Source organism: Lactuca virosa, chromosome 3 (assembly GCF_052849685.1).
Source record: "Lactuca virosa cultivar CGN04683 chromosome 3, Lactuca_virosa_CGN04683_v6, whole genome shotgun sequence".
Lineage (NCBI taxonomy): Eukaryota > Viridiplantae > Streptophyta > Magnoliopsida > Asterales > Asteraceae > Lactuca > Lactuca virosa.
In genome coordinates, this window is record NC_136428.1 from 81,587,640 (window position 1) to 81,609,124 (window position 21,485).

General features: G+C 29.7%; 1 protein-coding gene across 1 annotated transcript; it reads right to left on the reverse strand.

Annotated features, from left to right (window-relative positions):
* Positions 1-471: 471 nt before the first annotated feature.
* On the reverse strand, positions 472-894 carry LOC145163728 (S-protein homolog 5-like). Its single transcript, XM_079082518.1, has one exon. It carries the CDS (start codon positions 892-894, stop codon positions 472-474), a length of 423 nt encoding a protein of 140 aa, XP_078938644.1.
* Between the last annotated feature and the right edge of the window lie 20,591 nt (positions 895-21,485).

The following is a 21,485-nucleotide window of genomic DNA, read 5'->3' on the forward strand; positions in this document are numbered from 1 at the left end:
AACACCCAAATTGTATACAAATGTTATCGATCATGTTTTATTATACTTTGAACCATGGTTACAAAATTAGTTAAACTTTCATACTAAAAACTCAAAATTATTAATCAATTATTTTAAATAAATTATTAATTAAAAAATATTTTTATTGGTTATGTAAAATTATAATCGTTGATTCAAATAAGTATATGAAATTAATTTTCAATATATATTAGACAATTTTTATTTGTGAATTAATAAAAACAATAATATAAAATTTCAAATTTCAAATGAAAAATAAATAAATTGACAAGTAGCATCACATTAATTAGGAGTCTAATAAATTTAAAATTGTGAATTAATAGATTGATACATTAATTAGAGGTCTAATATGATAACACGTAGCAAAATAACTACTCTTTTATTAGTATAAAAAAAAAAGTTTATATCAAGCTTAATAACGTAATACAATAACAAAAGACATGATACATTTTTTTAATTCCAAGATTTTTTGAACACCCAATCACCATCTGGATATGCAGATACATAAAACCCGTCAGCCTGTACCAACCAATAGCAATATTCATCACCCCCTTTGGGTAGAGCACATATTTTTCGAACATTGTCATCAAATAAATCTAAAGTCTGAAATTTTGAACCCCACCAAAAATAGCCATAAAAAAGAGTACGACCAAAAAAATTATCACAAAAAGACCAGCTGTAATTTCCTTCAAATGGAATGGTATGGTTACCAAGATCATCGTTACCTGATTTAATATGAGCAACGAAATCACCATTGGAGATATCATTTGTAACAGAAATATGCCATTTTTTCATAAAACATGCGTGAGTTATTGGAGCAATTGCATATGTTAAGAGGACAAAGATGAGAAAATTATGCATTGCAGAAGATATCATGTTTATCGATATTTGTTTTTTCTGTCTTTAATGCATACACATTCTTTCTATTTATAATGTCTTTGAGTCCTTTAACTAGCTATGTCGAGATATAATACTAGTAATTGGTTACATATTAATAAGTTTCCTGTTTAATATTAATAAATTTCTTGTTTGAAAGGATATATGGTAACAATATAAAATCTGTATTTGTTAAGTGCATTAATTTTGATCATTACTCTGATTAATTAATTGTGAGATTTTACCAAGCAGTCATTCATAAAAAGTTAAAAAAACAAAAACTAGTGGTTATTACTTATTAGTTCATATGGTTTGATTTATTTTATGTCGTAACTACTAATTTAATAATTTTATTTCGTCTTAAAATAATTACAATATATTTCACGAGTATATTGAAAAATATAAATATACTATGTTAAGGTTTATTTGTAATTTTTTTTTTTTTTGAACCGGCAATATTACTATGTTAAGGTTTATTTGTAATTAATCAAAAGGAAGTATTAAATTATACGAAGTGTATGTGTCTTATAAGAGAAATGAATTATATCTTAAAATTAGAGATTTATGTTGACTTTCGAAATTAATCTCATTTCCGATTAATTAGCCCAATAAATGTTTTTGCAAATGAAAATTTAACTAATATGGAAATTAATTTATATGGTATGATATATCACTTAATCTTAGAGTGATCTTAGAGTGTATATATTGCTTAAACAAAATAAAATATTTTCTTACTTTTTATTTTTATCTATTTTTCTACTTAGTAGATCAAGATAAATCTCAAAATAAAAAAAAATAAGACCAAAAAAAATATTAGTGAAGTGTTGAAATAAAAAAATCAGATTATGAAAAAAAAATAATGAATTCTCTATGCCATCTCTAAATATTATTAAAAGATAACCATAAACTCATCAATCAAGCGATCAGGGCCCTTGAATGTATTTTAATCCTATGATTTCCACCCTTATATCAAATTGGTGACATCATCTTTCCAAAATATAATCCAAACATTTAATTATAGAATATTTAAATTTAGCAATTACATTTCAAACATAATTACATTTAATTATATAATTTATCCATACTTTCTAAAATACATTTCACAATCCGAGCACAATTACATTTAATTATAAAATCTTTAAAATCAACAATTATGTTATCAATTAAAGCATAGCATTCTATTTATATATGAGATACCGATTTCTCCATAAATCTGGCCAAAAAACATGAATAACCGCCCTATCTTTCTCCTATATATTTTTCTCTTAAACCATAATTTCCTAATACTCTTCATCCTCATGCTAATGGTTGTGCTTCGATTGATGTTTTGTGTGTTCATAACAGAATGTAGCACCATAAGATGGTTCCTTTTTGCTCATGTATTCTTAGCATTTGTGTATTGTCTCTTCCTTGCATCTCCAATTATCACACCTCTGTTTTGGCTTCACACAAATCTCTACAAACTGAAGCATGCTTCTCCTTCAAGACGCCTTTTGACAATTTATGCCATCATTAACCCTAATTAATATTGTTCATAATATAACTCCCTTATTTCTAGCTTTTCGCTTCAAAATTCAAACCCGAATTTTTTTTTCTTTTTTTAAAAAAGTCATTAAATAAGCATATTAATAATTATGTTATCTTTAGTATATATTTAAACAAAATTTTTATGACATCATCTTAAACAATCTGGGCCATTGATTGTATTTTAATCCTATGTTTTCCAACCTTAGATCAAATTGCTGACATCATCTTCCCCAAATGGAATTTATTTTATTCCAATAAGAGCTTTCCACAAAATTAACTTAAATCCGTATTTCAACGTATTTAATTCTAATAAAAGTTTCCCAAATTTTAAATCTTGAATTTTCGATTATAAAGGTTTTAAAATGGTCAACTTTAAAAACATATTACTAAAAACCATTTCAATTAAAGCATTAAATATCAACTATTAATACAAACTAGATTATGACCCGCGTTAAACGCGGGGAACATAAATTAAATACATATTACATTAATAGATGGCATTGTTTTAGGTGAAATTTTAATAAAAAATGTTAGTTAGATTCATTTTTAGACTTTTTGAACCAAACTTATTAAATAAAAATATTAATATTTATATTAGAGCAATTTGGTTTTTTAATACGGTAATTTTTAACATAAATGATCCACGTGATCTTTGTTTTATCATAACATGATGCGACTTCTTGATTAAAACATGTTGTGTAGTAGTTTTATGAATTGAATTTGTCTGGTGTACCAACCTCCATGAAGGCTCACATGACTCTTTTCATATTGAACATGTAAAACAAAAAGCAACAATAAGTTGTTATATGTACCAGCAACATTAAATTCTGCAAAGAAATTCGATAAACATTATAGTTAAAGTGCATTGTCATAACCATAAACATCAAATTCAGATATTTTAATTTGGTAAATTTATAAAGTATTTTTTCCTTATAAGAATTTAAAATATGATTTTTCAGGCTACACTCAATCACATATACACATCTTCTGATCAAAGAAATTATTACAAGAAAAAAAACATGTTATTAACAAAAATATAATATTAGTTTCATAATTTGCCAAAGGTTAACATTAATAAATATTGTGAAATTGCTTATAATTTTCATGTTTGCTTATTGTCCTGGAGGTACCCAACCACTTGGACATGTATTATTATTTGATTAATTAGTGCATTAATTACATTATATAATATGAAATTTAACAATTGTTCAAATTCATTTACACTTGATTTATTAATAGAAAATTGACAAATTTATAGTCATAAAAGTATGCTTAATTCAACAATTTTTTTATCAAAATTAGTAGAAAACCGAGTTTCTTGAAGAAACAAATCAAATACACAAAAAAGATATAAATAAAAAACAAAGAATTGAGCAAAGAACATTTGAAGATCATGTCAGAAAGGTATGACCAATATGATATTTTTGGCACTTTTCAATATAGTCATGGTTAATGTTTTCTCATCTTCAAGATGATAAGTACAAGTGAGTACAGAAAACAAATACAATAATATATAATTAGAAAATTTAACTAAAGAGTATAATAATATGTATAAAAGAATTATTGAAAAACTTAGAACAAGATTTATGTATTTGTTCATGCAAGTTGAAGTGTAACAATAAAAAACTTCTTCATCTTGCTTTTGGTCCGTTCCACGAGTTTTGTCATCATACGTTAAAACGACTTTTATGGCTTTCTCTTGACAAACATAGGTCAGCATATTAAAATAATTAATATAAAGGATATAATTTTGTTTCTATAACTAAATGAATGAAACTAATATACTTAAAGTAGATTGATTAATTTTTTCATGACCTCTCAACAGGAATACAGTAATAACAAGTAATAAGAACAAAGTAAATACAAGAAATTATAGAAGAAGAAGGAGAACAGGGTAAAGAAAGAATCTAGAAAAAAGAATTATAGAATAAGACCGTTAAAGAAGAACATTGTAAATCATAGGACTCAATCCAAAATCGTAAGAAGAACAACTTCAATGTAATCGTATATATAGGTTGTTTTTCAATAAGGAAATAATTATCTTCCAAAAAAATGGGATCCTAAAATATTATCTTGGAGATTTTCGGTTATTCATCTGGAAAAAAATGATATCATTTATATTGAATCAATATTTCAAATTAATTGACTTGCTTAATTAATGAGTTTTAAATTCAAAACCATTATCTCAAGTTGATTTATTTTACGTGGGATATACCCGGAGATAAATTATAAATAATATTGACTTTATTTTTTACTCTTAAATATTTTGCTAATTTAATAGGATTAGATTAGATTTTATAGGTTAATGACCAAATTATTGATATGCTTATTTAATGAGTTTTTTCAAAAAAAAATTAAATAAAAACTAAACGGGTTTGAATGTTGAAGCCAGAAGCTATAAATAATGGAGTTAAATTAGGAACAATATCAATTAGAGAAACTGATATCTCGTATATAAATAGAATGATATGATGTAATTGATAATGTAATTATTTAATTTAAAGATTCTATAATTATTAAAGATTATATAATTAAAGATAATTGTTTTTAAATTTTATTTGAAGAAGATGATGTCAGCAATCTAATCTAATGGTGGAAAACATAGGATTGAAATGCAATCAAGGGTCCTAATTGCTTCATTGGTGAATTAAGGGTTCTCTTTTAATAATATTTAGAGATTAGAGATTCGTTTATATTAGTAAACCATTAATATAAAATCTATTTTATTAGGAAACCATTAATACCAAAAAAATCATATTCAAGTTATCACATACATATATGATTCATCTTTGAATCCACAGCTCATACTTATTCTCAATCGTTGCTTTTCTTTAAACATTCTCCTACAACATCATTCTTATTGTTTATAACTTTCATCGTCATTCTCTGCTTCAAACCTTCGTTTTTGTGCACTAGAAGGTCAGTACCTTCTTTCACTTTTTTATATTTTTTTCAATTATTTTTTTGTTCCTGTATCAAATATATGTATTCATATATTTCGATTTTCTTTGTCACAAATTACATGAAATCGGTTAACTACTTTTCTGAAACTTTTCAAATAATCAGGAAAATATATTACATATCTTTAATCCAGAAAAAATAAAAATGTACTTTGATGGAAACCAGTTAAAACACAATATAGCAAAGTACTTTGATGGAATGAAAAATGCATCCTACCAATTTTCCTGTTCATTGTAATCAATTTTTTGTGTATTCGTTTAGCATGATACTTCCATTTTTTACCCGAAGAGTAAATCATTAATTTAGTATGTACAATGTTCATAAGAATGGTAAATCAGTAATTTAATTTAAACATTGATTAAATCATGAGCTGCTACTATTTTTGTTTGTTTGATTATATCAACATGGTTACTGTTTTTGATTGTATATAATATCTTAAATTGCTGGCTGAATTATAGGGATTGCAATCTTGATATAGAACTCAAATAATTTGTTAAGATAAATATATGGTAATACTGAATGGAAAATGGAGGATAAGGGTATAATAGGAATAAAGAGATATTTTTTTAGCGTTTGAATGTAAATTAATATCCTAATATGATGGTTGAATTACAACATTTCTAACTTTAAACTGAAATCATAACTAAATGTTATTGATATTGTTGGATGAAATTTTTTTAAATGATAAGTATGATTTTAAGGTTTAAGGGCAGAAAGGTAATTTTATTTGGGATAGAATAAAGAAGGAATATTCGAATTTACCTTTTGAAGGTATCAAAAAACTCCTTAATTTATATGATTTATTTTAATTTGATTGCAAATTAGATGCAGGAAACATTTAAGTAAGAAAATATAAAGGCAAAAGGGTAATTCGACTTAGGAAACTAGAAAAACATTGGGCTGGAAAAGAAAGTCAACAATAGATATTGAGATGACACGTGTACTAAAATGATTCTTTTTGCATGATACTTCCATTTTTTCTCCGAAGGCTAAATCATTAATTTAGTATGGACAATGTTCATCAGAAGGTAAATCAGTAATTTAATTTAAAAATGGATCAAATCGGTTGTTGCTACTATTTCTGTTTGTTTGATTATCTCAACTTGGTTATTGTTTCTGACCTTATTGTCGACTATACTAACTTCAAATTATACCATTTTTAGGAATGTACTTTTAAAGTACATTGTTATACCATTTTTAACAGTAACCTGTTGTGATTTTTTCATATTTTAAATGTCTCTTTTAATTTATCTTTTATTCACTATTAAGGGGATGGATTTTATAAACAAATTAATCTAGAAAGGGTTAAACTATAATTATTCTAATTTGTATATATTTCTATACAGTAAATACAACCATTCAATGATTGCTTTCTATGACTAACAAAATTATGTTTCTATTTTTGAAATCTCATAAAACATTGCATAAGGTTTTGTTGGCTTAACACATTACATCATTCAGTCTAGATTAAGTCAAACAAAACAATAATGTATAACTTTTCATATTAAATGCTTAACCTATTAACTTGGACTCGATCCTCAACGACCTCTACAAACTGCAATAGCCATGTGATTTTATTTTACAAATTATAGCAATATACTTACCATAAAAAAACTTTTAATTTTAAAATAAAACTTAGTTTTTTAACGGTAACAACAATATACAACACTTAATATCAACCTCCTTGCCTACGGGTTTCTCTAAATATTAATACATGAACCATATCAAAAGTAGGCTAAGAAGTTAGAATCTAAATTATGAATGATCTTATTTCCTTGAATATCAAATTTACGGTATTATAGACAAATTTTTTATTTGATTCTTAAATTTTGTATGTGGTCGTACTTATATGGTAGAATCAAATTGCATAATTACAATTAACATTTTTTTTATTAAACTTTGTATGTAGGTATGAAACAATAATAAGTATATTTTGAAGGAAAATTGTTCAAAATAATTTGCATAATCAAAATACATGTTAATTTAGTTCATTTCCTACACTTTCCTATAACATTGGATTTTTTTTTGTCATGTTACATTCAAAAGATGGGTTATTAGAACATCCACCTTAGGTGTTTGACAAAATGTCTCAAAGAATCTGACATAAGTTCTCTACGCTCACCTCACAACCTGGTATAAATTTTGGTTTTATTTTTTTCTAGATTTTTAGCATCATGTGTTTTTGTTGTTTGCAACTTTGTAGTGTTACGTGCTTTTTTTTGTCTCCTCCTTAGGTTTTTCTATCTCTGATAGGGCTTTATTTTTTATATTTATTGTAAACTATCGATTTAATCTATTGCACTTTGTTGTGACTTTTATCAACGTGATAAGATTATAATAAATTGTCAATTTATTGATCTTTTAGAAAAAGATGTTCTAACTGGATTACCATCTATGATTGTGGTATTCTATTTTGTTGATTAAGCGATCTATGATTTGGCTAGGATGGGTTTTTCGGATTATGTCTGGCCTGATAATTGTTCCTGTCATCAAAAAATACATCCAACAAAAAGTTAAAGACGATTTTTTAAATTAATACCCTCATCTAACTTTAAAGGATCTTTTTTCAACTTTGATGGCAAGTAACAGACTTTTGGTTGAAAATTTCAATTTTTCGGTACATAATGGGTTATGACTTAAATAATGATATTAGATATTTGGGCAATCAGGTTTTCTTCGGTTCTTAAATTATTTTGCAGAAAGTGGTACAATTTGGTATTATTGATCTCACAAAAGGCAAGTCTCGTGTCTCTTTTAGCGTATTCATTGAGTTTGAAAGTTTCTTGTCTATATTTGTTTTAAAAAAAGTGTTAAATCTTGATTTAATGAATGCAAGTCAGCATGTAGTAATGGTGTAAGAAGAACAAAGTATTAAATATGGGATGATCATGGCTATGTCAAACCAAAATAAAATTCTAAAGTAACAAATGCTAAATTCAAAAGGTAAGCACTTGTAATGCAGAATACATATTATGCTTCCCAAATAAATAACCAAAAACTAACCTCTTCCCCAAATAAATTACATTTTAACTAACATCAATAAATTATGATTACACTGTCTTGATTTTTAATTATACATTATAGAGAGTCGGTTAATATATAGTCAATATTTTTGTATTCGTATCAGTTTTGAACTACAAAAACTATATTCAAATAATAAAAATGAAATGGAACATATACGATGGTAATAATGCTAAAATAACCTTCAACTTTGGTCTGATACAAAAAAATTGTCTAAAACTTATTTCTAAAAGCAACAAGAAATAGCAACAGACTATTAAAAAGAAATGAGAAATTGCAACGAACGTTTCAAAACTATCAAGAATGTATAATATAGGATGATAATAATGCTAAAAAACACCGAGTTTGGTCTGATGCGAAAAAAATAATTTTATATAAAAGTAGGATTGCAGTAATACTCAAAGAACCTATATGTTTTTTATCTGATGCAAAAATGTCGAAACATACTACTAAACCGGCAAGAAATAGCAATGAACTTTTAATTCATCTTGAATAACCATTTAATAGTTATATCTAAAACATATGAATACCCAGCAATTAAGACCACAAACCTTACTCAAACGTCCACATATGTCTTGAAGTAAGCATTATTTTTTCCATTATTTTATCATTATCATAAAATAAAATAAAAAGGCATCCTCATGTGTTTAAATTGTTTAATTTGTATCATAATAATAAGTAAGTTGTGTGCCAATTATGTATTTTGACATTTTCAACGAGTCACAAGCAATAACTAAATCGAGCAAACATAACTATTTTTATATTTATTGGTTAAAGTTTCTTTATATTTAATATTGTGGGGGGTTTATGTGGTTCATTTCCAATGAACATAAATAAGTTACTATTTTTTGAAATAAACAATTATATTTCGCAATATAGCCATAAAATAACAATGTATTTTGGAAGTACATTGTCAAATGTTGGATATACTTGCGTAGACCCGTTTTCGCACATGGTAAGCTATATGTAGTTGTTTCCCGTGTCACAAGTAAAAAAGTTTTGAAGTTACTTTGTGACGAAGAAGATCGTTCAACTAATAAAAAAAATATTGTCTACAAATAGGTCCTTCAACGACTATATATATTTACCGATTTCAATGTATTTTATATAAATTTCAATAATACCAATAACCCTATTTTTTAATTATTCTGCAATATCTATATACATTTATATTTTATTTATGCGTTCCCCCGCGTTTAACGCGGGTCATAATCTAGTTATTCTATATAAGTAAAAACAATAGATATACAAATATTTAATTTCGTCGCTTAATCTTCAAATATACAAATTACTCGCTCCATAACAACTAATAGATATTTCTCATGATATAATATAAATTTGAACATAATTAGTATTATGTTAATTTTGATCATCAATGTCGATTAGTAATCCCTTTGATGCCATGACAGTTGAATAACCACAATACAATTTTCTATTGTTATTTAACTAAATAACACCATTTGTTATAGGGTAAATAGTACAAAATACATCAAAATTTTAATTTTACATTGTTTTTTTTCTCAAATTTGACAGTGTGTTTTTCAATCTTTTACAGTTCTAACCACTTGACCGGTCAACACGGTTACCTACTAACCTGACATGATGACATATCAATTTAGATGACGTGGTATGCTGACATGACATGGTAACATGTAAAAATTGATTTTTTTGCCACAAAAGACATTAAGTTTTCACTTTTTCAATTTTGACACAAAGTTTAATTTTTTCTTTCAAATTTTGACACTCTATTTTTTTGTTCCAAATCGAACATCATTTTTTCCAATTTTGTTCAACGTTAACCATTTTCCATTTGAAACCATATAAATATTCTTTTAATACATTTTAAACCGTATAAATCTATTTTTTTCATTTAAAAACCATATTTTTGTATAAATACAAGGTTTTTTAACATTCAAACCATAAGTTTATATATAAATATATATTAGTTATATAAAAACTGTATTTTATATTAAATACGCAACTTTAAAATGAGTTTGGAGGTTTAGAAGCGTGTAGTCGATCAACACCTAGAGGTTAGGTTTGCAACACGTGAAATTTATACATCTTATTTGAAGCTTATAGTTAGTTTGGTTCTCATTATATATAACTAATACATATTTATGCATAACATTATGCTTTGAATGTTATATATATATATATATATATATATATATATATATATATATATATATATATATATATATATATATATATATATATCTTGTATTTATATAAAAGTGTGGTTTTTAAACGAAAAAAAAAAGTATTTATATGTTTTTAAAATGTAATAAAAAATATATTTATACGGTTTCAAATGGAAAATTGTCAACATAGAATAAAGGGTAAATTACACGAATGGTCACTGTGGTTTGGGGTAATCTGTACGTTTGGTCCCTAACAACTTTTTTTAACCCGGACAATCCCTATGCTTTGGTTTTGTTGCGCCGTTGGTCCCCAGTGACGTAAAAAGACTATTATGCCCTTATATATTTCTTTTTTTAATTTTTTTATTATTTTTGTTTATCATTTTTAAATCAAAAAGAAAAAAAAGAACCCCCTTCATTTTATCCCCACTCGCCCTAACTCTTCTTTAATGTCTCTACCCAAACCCTTTTTCCGGCGCCACTTTTCTGATGGCCCTGCTCCTTTTCTTCTTCTTTATTGGAAGTTATTAACACAAATTTGCAGGTCTATGAGCCAATCAGATCCCCAGCCCCTCGTCCACTCCTTGACCTTGTGTTCTGGAAAACCACATCCGACCGCCACCACCATTAATCCCAGGTCACCACTATGACGTTGAGGTAAAAAACAAAAATGGAGAGCTACAGCCAATCGTTAACGATTTTGAAATCGATGTTATCAAGAATTTGATTTTCGTTTCAGAACCCTTCATATGATTTTTAGTTTCGATTTCACAGATCGGTGGTAGGTTCCTCAATTTTGATTTTGCTTTGATTTTGGAATTTGGATTTTGGAATCGTTTGTAAACCAGTATCATAGAAATTAGTTGTCGAAAACTCATTGACAACTCTCTGTTTTTCTTATCGCCACTTCGATTGCATCCCTAACCATGTTACTAGATTTCAAATTTATTATGGTTTGGTTTTGCACTTTGATTTCACATTTTATTATGGTTTGGTTTTGCACTTTGATTTCACATTTTATTATGGGTTGGTATTGAACTTTAATTTCAGGTTTAGATTGTTTCCAGCTTTGATTTCAATTTTGATTATCAGCTTAGTCTTTGATTTGATTTTCATTTGGTTCTTGTGGTGGTGGTTTCTAGTGTTGTGTACGGTGGTTGTTGCTGGTTGTAGAGGTGAGTAGGATGTGGGTGGTGGTGATTACGATTTTAGTTGAATCTTTGAACAAGAAGGGTAGATGGGTTAAATATTGTGGGGTGATGTAACATCCGGATTCCCAGGTATCTCATTTTAAGTATTTTGTATTGAATTAAGAGGGGGGACTCGGCGAGTAGGCGCTCAGACTCGCCGAGTTGGATCGCGATGTGTTGGTCTGATTTAATGGCGGACTCGGCGAGTCCATACGTGGACTCGGCGAGTCCACGTTGTTTAATGAAACCCCAATTTCTCGGGTTTGGGACCTATTTAAGGACCCTTATAGCCACCAATTGCGGCTACCAGACCCTAGAGAGAAACCCTAAGAGAGCTAGAGCGTTTGTGAGGAAGGAGAGGCCATTTTTGATCCTTGTGTTGTTATTCTTGCAAGAAGAAGGTGACCAAGGCAAGAGGGAGCTGAAGAGGGTGCTATTCTGAAGATTTCAGAGCCAAGGACTTCATATTTGAGGTATAGATTCAATCCTTCTTCAGTTTTGGTGTTAACCTTTGGAGTTAGGGTTTTCTAGACCCTTTAGAGGCTTGATTTGATGAGCATTTGGTCCCTTCTCGTATTAAGGCTTTGGATCTGGATCCAAAGAGGTCCAGAGACCTTAACCCCTTGGATCTTTATGATTGATATTGGGAGACATGAGCTTAGGATGTCATATTTGAGGTTATTTCTTCAAATAGAGTCTTTTGGCCTTTGCATGAGCATCAAGTTCTGAACTTTACGTGATTGTCATGCTTGGGAAGGTCAGATCTATGGATTAGAGGAACAGATCTGACCTCAGGAGGTCATTTGAGTTTGAGCATGGCATGAACTCGCCGAGTCCAAGAACAGACTCGACGAGTAGGATTAGGTTCCCCGTGAATCACTCAGTTGGTGACTCGCTGAGTTGGGGAAATGACTCGGTGAGTCAGAGGGGATTTAGAGGACTTGAGTTCATGACTGAACTCGCCGAGTCAAGAGCCGGACTCGACGAGTTGGGACGGGTTGTCCCGCGATTCACGATTAGTGATGATTTGAAGAGTGGAGGGTTGACTCAGTGAGTCAAGTGAGGACCAGGAGTGTGAAGGACACGCATTGACTCGCCGAGTCACATTTGTGCACTCGACAAGTCTGGTCAAGGTTTGACCGTTGACTTTTGTTGACTCTTAGGAATTGGTCAACAATTGGACTTGTGGACCGTTTGAAGGGTAAAATGGTCTTTTAGCCTTCTTAGAGGACATGAGAGAGAGTTTAGTCTAGCCTGGAGATCCGTTATTAATTGAGATGATTGTTTATGTTATTAGGCAGAGGCTAGATCAGTGTATACGCGAGCGAGATATTATCCGAGATATCCGAGGTGAGTCTTCTCACTATACTTTATAGAGTTATGTGACAAAGTTATTGTATGCTATTATGTGATGTGTTGCACTGCATTATTTCTATGTGATTTATGCTGTGTGTATATCAGAGATAGGACCGGAAGGTCCACAGAGTTAGGACCAGAGGGTCCACAGAGTTAGGGCTCAAGGGCCCACAGAGTTATAGCCTCGAGTGGCTAGTATGTGTTATGTGTGGTATTTTGGGGAACTCACTAAGCTTCGTGCTTACAGTGTTTTGTGTTATGTGTTTTCAGGTACCAGTGAGGATCACGGGAAGGCGTCGGCATGATCAGTACACACACACACAGAGTTTATATATGTTATGATCTTGGGATTTTGACTTATGTTTGGATATGTGAAACAATGAGTTTTATAATATTGTAAAATAAAGTGTTTTAAAAATGTGAAAATTTGTTTGAAATTTCACGGTGTTACAGGTGAAGGGCTAATAGAGGAGAGGGTGGTATTTCAGGGGAGATTGAGGGAACGGTCGAAGTTTGGAAGAGAGGTGAGGGATGACTGTCGGTTGTCGGTGGCGGTATAGAGGGTGGATGACGATAGTTGTGGCAGAAAGAAAGGCGGACGCAGCCAACATGGATGGATTTTAGAGAGGGAAGTTTGGGTGTCGATGATCCGTTGGAGTAAAAGGATTGGGTTTGGGTGGTGGAACATGGACTTTTTTAATAAATGGTTTTTTTTATAAATAACGAATAATTATAATAAATTCGAAAATAGAATTATAAGGGTAAAACTGTCTTTTTATGTTTAGTAGGGACCTGTGACGCAACAAAAATGTATATTAGGGATGATCCGAGTTAAAAGTTTAAGTTAGGGACCAAATGCGCAGATTACCCCAGACCATAGGGACCATTCGTGTAATTTACCCTAGAATAAAAATGGAAATAATGATGTTTGATTTGGAACAAAAAAATAAAGTGTTAAAATTGAAAAAAAAAATTAAACTTAGTTTCAAAATCGAATAAAATGAAAACTTAGTGTGTTTTGTGAAAAAAAAAATCAATTTTGACATGTCAGCATGCCACGTCATCAAAATTGACACGTCATCATATCACATCAGCAGGTAACTTGATTGACCGGTCAAGTGGTCAGAATTATAAAAAATTGAAAAAAACACAATGTTAAATTATTATTTTTTTATGTAAACTTAGTATTTTTTTATGCTATTTACCCTATATTATACAACTCATACCGGATTGGCCTGTTAATTTTAAAGTGGTGAGTTCAATTAACTACAAACCTCTTATTTTAACCTAAGTTATCTCCCACTCAGCTTTTACTCTTTTGCAATTTTAACCCAAATTTTATTTATTTTTTAAATTATATTCAAACTTTTCTATAATTTTTCCCTTACTTTTTTTACAGCCTTTTTAGATGTTTAGTGGTCTTTTTTAAAAGATTTTTCCGTTTACATCTTTAATTTCAGATAATTTAATGGGTTTTTCTTTAAAAGATTATTCCATTTTACAAATTATGTGTTTGCTACAAAACCATTTTTTTATTTGTTTTCATGCATGCTGGATATGTTAATATAGAGTCTTTGCTGCAACGTACGGAATGCAAACTCTTGTTTTCTTTAAGTGTTATATTCTTTGATCATTAGGTCATTTAGTTTATTTTATTTTATCTTTGTCTATTTCTAACTCCTGGACTCCCTCTTGAGTCATAATGGGTTCACAAACGGGGTTTTAATGGTAATGTGGGCTTTAAAAATTGAGGCCCACAGCATCAGATAAGTCATGTATTAATTATTATCATTGCCTAATTTCAAGTTTCAACCAAAAAAATGGTTTTTATAAAAATAAATCATTTGATGCTTAGCTGCTTTTTAAATCTCTTCATACAAAAGATCTAATATGAAAAATCATTTTTATTCTTGGAGCTTCCAATTAGTGTTGTCTCTAATCCTGTAAATTTTGGTGATAAAATTCAGTATTATATGATTTATAACGTTCTCATATATTTGAATCTTAATGCAATGAGATATTACATGTACTAAGTATGATTTTATGTTAAGTATGTTTAACGGACTTGTACTATGTGCTCAAGGTGAAAAAGTCTTAAAATATTACTCCATCATCGTTCAATTTATTGCATATAACAATTCTCTAAAAATAATAACGATTCATTCAATAAAATAACAAGTATGTTTAGTGTTAACAAGATGAACAATGATTCAAAATAGACAAAACTACAATAATACTTCTTGTGGTTGTCAAAATTATATGATTTTGGTACAAAAATGTTTTGTAGTGCAAAAATTGTCCAATTTTCGATATATAATTCGTTTTTGGTCAAAAAATGTTAACTTTAACAGTTTGATTATTAACTTTTTTTAAATGATAATTTTACCCTTAGAACTATTTTTGTAACCAATCTACAAATACCATTTTTGCCTCTATTCTTTATTATTTTACTTAACTATTATACATTAATTCTTGTAATCTATTATGTTTTAATTTCTTTTTATTGTATTACTTTTTTTAGTGTATTATTATATATTAATAAATATTATTTTTAATATATAATATTTATATATTAATAAATATTACTTTATTGGATTATTAATTACATTTAGTAAATTATTTTCTAAATTTTGTTTAATAGATTATTAATTTTTATTGGATATTATATATTAATAAATATTATTTTAAATATATAATACTTATATATTAAAAAATATTACTTTATTGGATTATTAATCTCTGTTAATTTTTTTATTAGATTAATTCTTTTTCTTGGATTATAATTTATTAATAATTACTATTTTTAATATATAATATTTATATATTAATAAAAATTATTTTATTGGAGTATTATACTTTTAATTGTTTTTAATTACTTTTAACTGTTTTCTTTATTATTTTAAATAAAAAAAATGAACAAACAAATCTCACACATACCACATCTCCTAATTTATTTTATATATTTAGAAGATAACATATTTTAGACAACACCACCACCATCACCCAGTCCGACAGTAGTGAGATAGGTGGGATTTTTTTTATAATAAATAGGATTGTGGTGGTGTTGTCCAAAAAAAATTTAATCCAACAAAAAAATTATAAAAAAAAATTAACCAAAAGAAGTTATTAGTCTAAATAAAACATCTCATTTTCATCATCCCCGTCTTCAAAATCTTCATCTTCTTCGTCTTCCTCCATAGATCCCTCATTCTCGTCATCAGATATTCGGTCATATGTATTTGTAGTTAAGGTTAGGCACAGTCGTTCTGCACGAGTTACTGTAAAGGGTGACTCAAATTGCTCTTCAACCTGAAAGATTTCATATGCTTTTATTTCAGCTTCTGTGATCTCAAATACCCCTCTTATTTTTTACTTGATAACTGTCCACTTATTTTTCGTCTCATTTTGTCACTGAAGGGTATAGTGTATAAACACTTTGTTCTGTTGTGATGCCAAACAAAAAAGGTCGTCACTTTGAAGTTGAGAGTTAGGTTTGACATCAATCAACTTGTTTTGTTGACTATTACATCGTCTTTGTTATCAAACCAACTAAAATTAAATATTACAATAGTCGAGGGCTCACTGTCATAATAATCAATCTCTAAGATCTCTTGCAATATGTCGTAGTAGTCTGACTCTTGTTCGGCATTATACATCTCCCTTATCCCACATACTCTAAATTTGTTCGTCGTACGAACATCATCATATTATTTGGATTAATTCTTTCTTTTAACAACACCACCATCATCCTAATTTATTTTTAAAAAATTTCACCAATCCGACCACTGTCGGACTGGGTGATGGTTGTGGTGGTGTTGTCTAAAATATATAAATAAAGTAATATTTATCATTATATATAATATTATATATAAAAAATAATATTTAATAAATATATTAATACAATAAAAAAAAGCAAACCATGAAAAGGAAATTAAAAAAACAATTAATGTACAATAAGTGAATAAAATTAAAAAGAAGAGATGCATAAATGATCCTTATAGTTTGGTTGCAGAAATGGTCGTGATGGTAAAATTGTTATTTTGAAAAAAGTAACAACCAAGTTGTTAAAGTTAAATATTTTTTGACCAAAAACACACAAAGTATCCAAAATTAGACCATTTTTACAATTTTGTCTTCAAACTATAAAAATAAGTTATTTCAATGATTTAATTAAAAGATTTATATAAATACTTATTTACAAATTTGTTATATATATATATATATATATATATATATATATATATATATATATATATATATATATAAGAAAAAAATAACATTTCCTGTCTTCTTTATCATTTTTTTTTATGATTTTCAAAAAAAAATTATATATGTTTTAAAGGATAATGACTTGAAAAGGTAATGAAAATTTAATTTTGTTTATATTTAGTCAATGAACATTTTTTTATTTTTCATTTGCCCATAAACTATTTAAAATTGTTCATGTTTTACGCTTATAACCATCTATAACCGGTTATAAGGATAAAATGTGAACATTTTCAAATAAATCATGGGTAAATCAATAACGAAAAAACGTTTGGTGACTAAATGTGAACAAAATTGAAAGTTTGTTACCAAACATATTTTGTCCCTATTTATTTTAAATCATTTCAACCATATCTTGTTAAGTGAGTGTTCAAATTTGTTGCAAACCTGAGTATTGCAGATTCGTATTTATTGCATATAATTCATTTATCATATGTTTTAGACATTACAACAATCATTTTGATCGATACACCTTATATGTATTATCATGTTAAAAGTAGTCTAATATTTCATACATCATAGATACACCCCCCTTATTCAACATTGTTATTTTGTACAATATACCGTTATGTTAACTATATTAGTGTTTTTCGAGAATTAAAAAGATATAAATATGAAGTGATAAAATGATCATATCAACATTATAATAAATTCAATTTTACTCAAAGATTTGCAACATGTAACATATGCTCTCACACATACTTGTCGTTAGACAAATCAAATGATGCAAAATAAAATAAAAGCTTTCACTTCTTACCTTAGAGAAATGTGAGGCCAATGTTTGAAATAAATTTAAACACTCATTTAATAAAACAGGGTTGAAATTATGGATGAGTACAAACGGGTATCCGTCCAAATTTATCAGAACTGGAACCGGAATCGGTTACATCGGTTTCCAAACCGATTCTAGTTCCGGATATTCGGTGTCTGATTAAAAAAAACAATGATATTATACAAAAAATTACAAGATCATGACTAACCTTTTAAATTACAAATTTTATATTAGGTTGTTTAAAAGGAAAAAAAAAAGATATGTACATGTTAAATTACATAAGGTTACTTTTATAGTTTATAAATATATAAGTGATGTTGGGAATATTAGGGTTTGTGGTGGAGATCTGGATACCGACTTGGATCATGATATCACTTTTCGGACTGATATTTCTACCCTATGTCTGGGTTACAAGAAATTCAGCCTAGGATAATCCAAGTGGACACTTACGATTCTAGGCACAGAAATCGTAAGCCAAAATGCTAGAGGATTCTGTGAAAGTATGATGAAAAATGAGAGCTTCAGATCGTAACCCTCTTCTGAAAAGAAGAGCCGTTTATATAATAAACGATATTAGGGTTTTATCAGGTTGAGCCATCATTAGTTGCTTTGGAAGCAAGTAATATTAATCCGGATTTAATGAGGATTTATGGTTACCAAAACTAACGAGTTTCGTTAGTTTTACCATAAACACCCTCAAGAAATTGAATTTTCCACTATGCCCCAAACCCCGCCCGCTGACCTGGCAGCCGGACCCCAGCCAGGGGATCTGCCTCTTGGACCCCGCTAGGGGTGCTGCCCCTAGACCCCGCCAAAGGGGCGCTGCCCCTTTGGAAACCCCGGACCCGGGGGCGCTGCCCCCGGACCCCCGACTAGTCGTCGAACCGGCTTCTAATTCGATCTTATACATGCATGCACTCCGCACAAACCCCGTACATATAATAGAATACAAATTTTGAAGCCCCTTAGCTCACATGTTAGTTCCAGTTACTTAAAATGACATGGTGACACTAAAATCACCAACAATCCTCCCCCATTTTAGTGTAACCCTTGAGCAAACATAACCTTTATCAAACAAACCAAACTAGTACATAATGAAAATATCGAAACGATTAAATTTCCACTTAGTATCATACATTTGCAAATACTCGAGAATCAGGGTGTTCTAAGAATTGAACCCATCAACCCATTTGAATACCAGAAAGTAAAACACATACTAGTTTATTGAATTTCTAGCAAATTACAACTTGACACTATTATAAAGCTGTGTGTCCCAATCCTCTCATGATCGTATCAAGGTCAAGTCCACAACCTCTTAAAATGTGGTTACACTTCACAATCACGTAGGTAACTCCTTTCCATGTATCTGCACATACATTTATCAAAGGAATTATTAAGAAGTTAAACTTCAACCTGGCTAACATGCAGAACCGAACACATACCTGGGATGAATACTTTATGTGTTCCAATCTATAAGTATGAGCTTTCCACATTGAATTCAACTCCTAACATTATATTAGGAGGGAATTGGGTGTCTCATCATTATAGAATTAAATGGACTTTAATCCCATCCTGATTACAGACTTGTGCACTAAGTCTCTTGTCAGACCTTTAGTTAAGTGATCTGTCAAATTTTGTTGCGATTTCACAAACTCAACCGAAATCACACCATTCATGATTAGTTCTCTAATCATACTATGTCTAACACCTAAGTGTCTAGACTTTCCATTATAAACCCGGATATATGCCTTAGCCAAAGCGGTTGCACTATCACAAAGGATAGAAATAGGTGCTATCGATTTAGACCACAAAGGAATCTCATAGACTAAATTCCTTAGCCACTCTGCTTCTTTACCAGCAGCTGCTAACGCAACAAACTCAGATTCCATTGTCTAGTTTGTAATGCAAGATTGCTTCTTGGAAGCCCAAGAAATGGCACCTCCCCCAAGCAAGAATACTCAACCAGAAGTTGAGGAATGGTCCTCCATGTTGGTTATCCAACTTGCATCCGAATGACCTTCTAAAACCGAAGGACTTCCCATATAACTCAAGCCATAATCCATGGTTCCCTTGAGATACTTAAACACTCTATTCACTGCTTGCCAATGTTGAGCACTAGGATTACTAGTGTGCCTGCTCAACTTACCCACAACAAAAGCAATATTAGGTCTGGTACTTGTCATGGCATACATCAAGCTACCAATAGCCTTAGAATATTCCAATTGTGAAATAGGAACACCATTATTTGGCATTAATTTCAAACTTGGGTCCATAGGAGTACTCACAGGAGAACAGTCGGTAAAATTAAACCGCTTGAGAATTTTCTCAATATAATGACTTTGAGTCATTACCAAACCTTTGTTCATCCTTTTAATTCTTATTCCAAGAATTACATCATCCTCTCCTAAATCTTTCATAGAAAACTTAGATGATAACAATCTCTTTGTTTCATCTACTTGATTTTGGTCGGTACCAAAAATCAACATGTCATCTACATATAAGCACATGATCACCCCAACTTTAGTAGCATCATCAAATCTACTATAAACACATTTGTCACATTGGCTTGTCTTGAAACCAGAGGACAAAATAACTTCATCAAATTTCTGATGCCATTGTTTAGGCGCTTGTTTCAGCCCATACAAAGATTTGACAAGTTTACAAACCATATGCTCTTTACCGGGCATAATAAAACCTTCAGGTTGTTTCATGTAAACTTCCTCGTCAAGATCACCATTTAAAAAGGCTGTTTTCACATCCATTTGATGAATAACCAGATTGTGGATACTTGCCAAAGCAATCAACAATCTAATAGTAGCAATACGTGTAACCGGAGCATACATATCAAAGTAGTCAATACCGGGTTTTTGTCTAAAACCTTGAATGACTAACCGGGCTTTGAACTTGTCAATAGTCCCATTAACATTCATTTTCTTTTTGAAAATCCATTTGCAACCGAGTGGTTTAGAACCTGGAGGCAAATCACACAACACCCATGTGTTGTTCTCAAGAATTGATGACATTTCATCATCAATTGCTTCCTTCCAAAAGGCACTATCACGAGACTCTTTGGCCTCTTGATAAGTCTTAGGATCATCTTCAATACTATAGCAATAAGAGTATTCAAGATTAATTTCATCTCTTGAACCTTCCACCAAATACAGTTGGAAGCCGGATCCGAAATTTTTCACAATATTGCCTCTTTTGCTTTTACGAAGCTCTTGTGGTTCTTGCACATTACCACCATCTTGACTTCCTGAATTTTGCTCTTTAAGAGCACCAAAAGTCAGATCCTTAGGCCTTTGAATCGATGAAAACCGCATCTCATCAAAAACTGCATCTCGTGATTCGATA

Excerpts from the sequence above, each read along its gene's own strand:
- LOC145163728 (XM_079082518.1), bottom strand. The coding sequence starts at position 894 with ATGATATCTTCTGCAATGCATAATTTTCTCATCTTTGTCCTCTTAACA.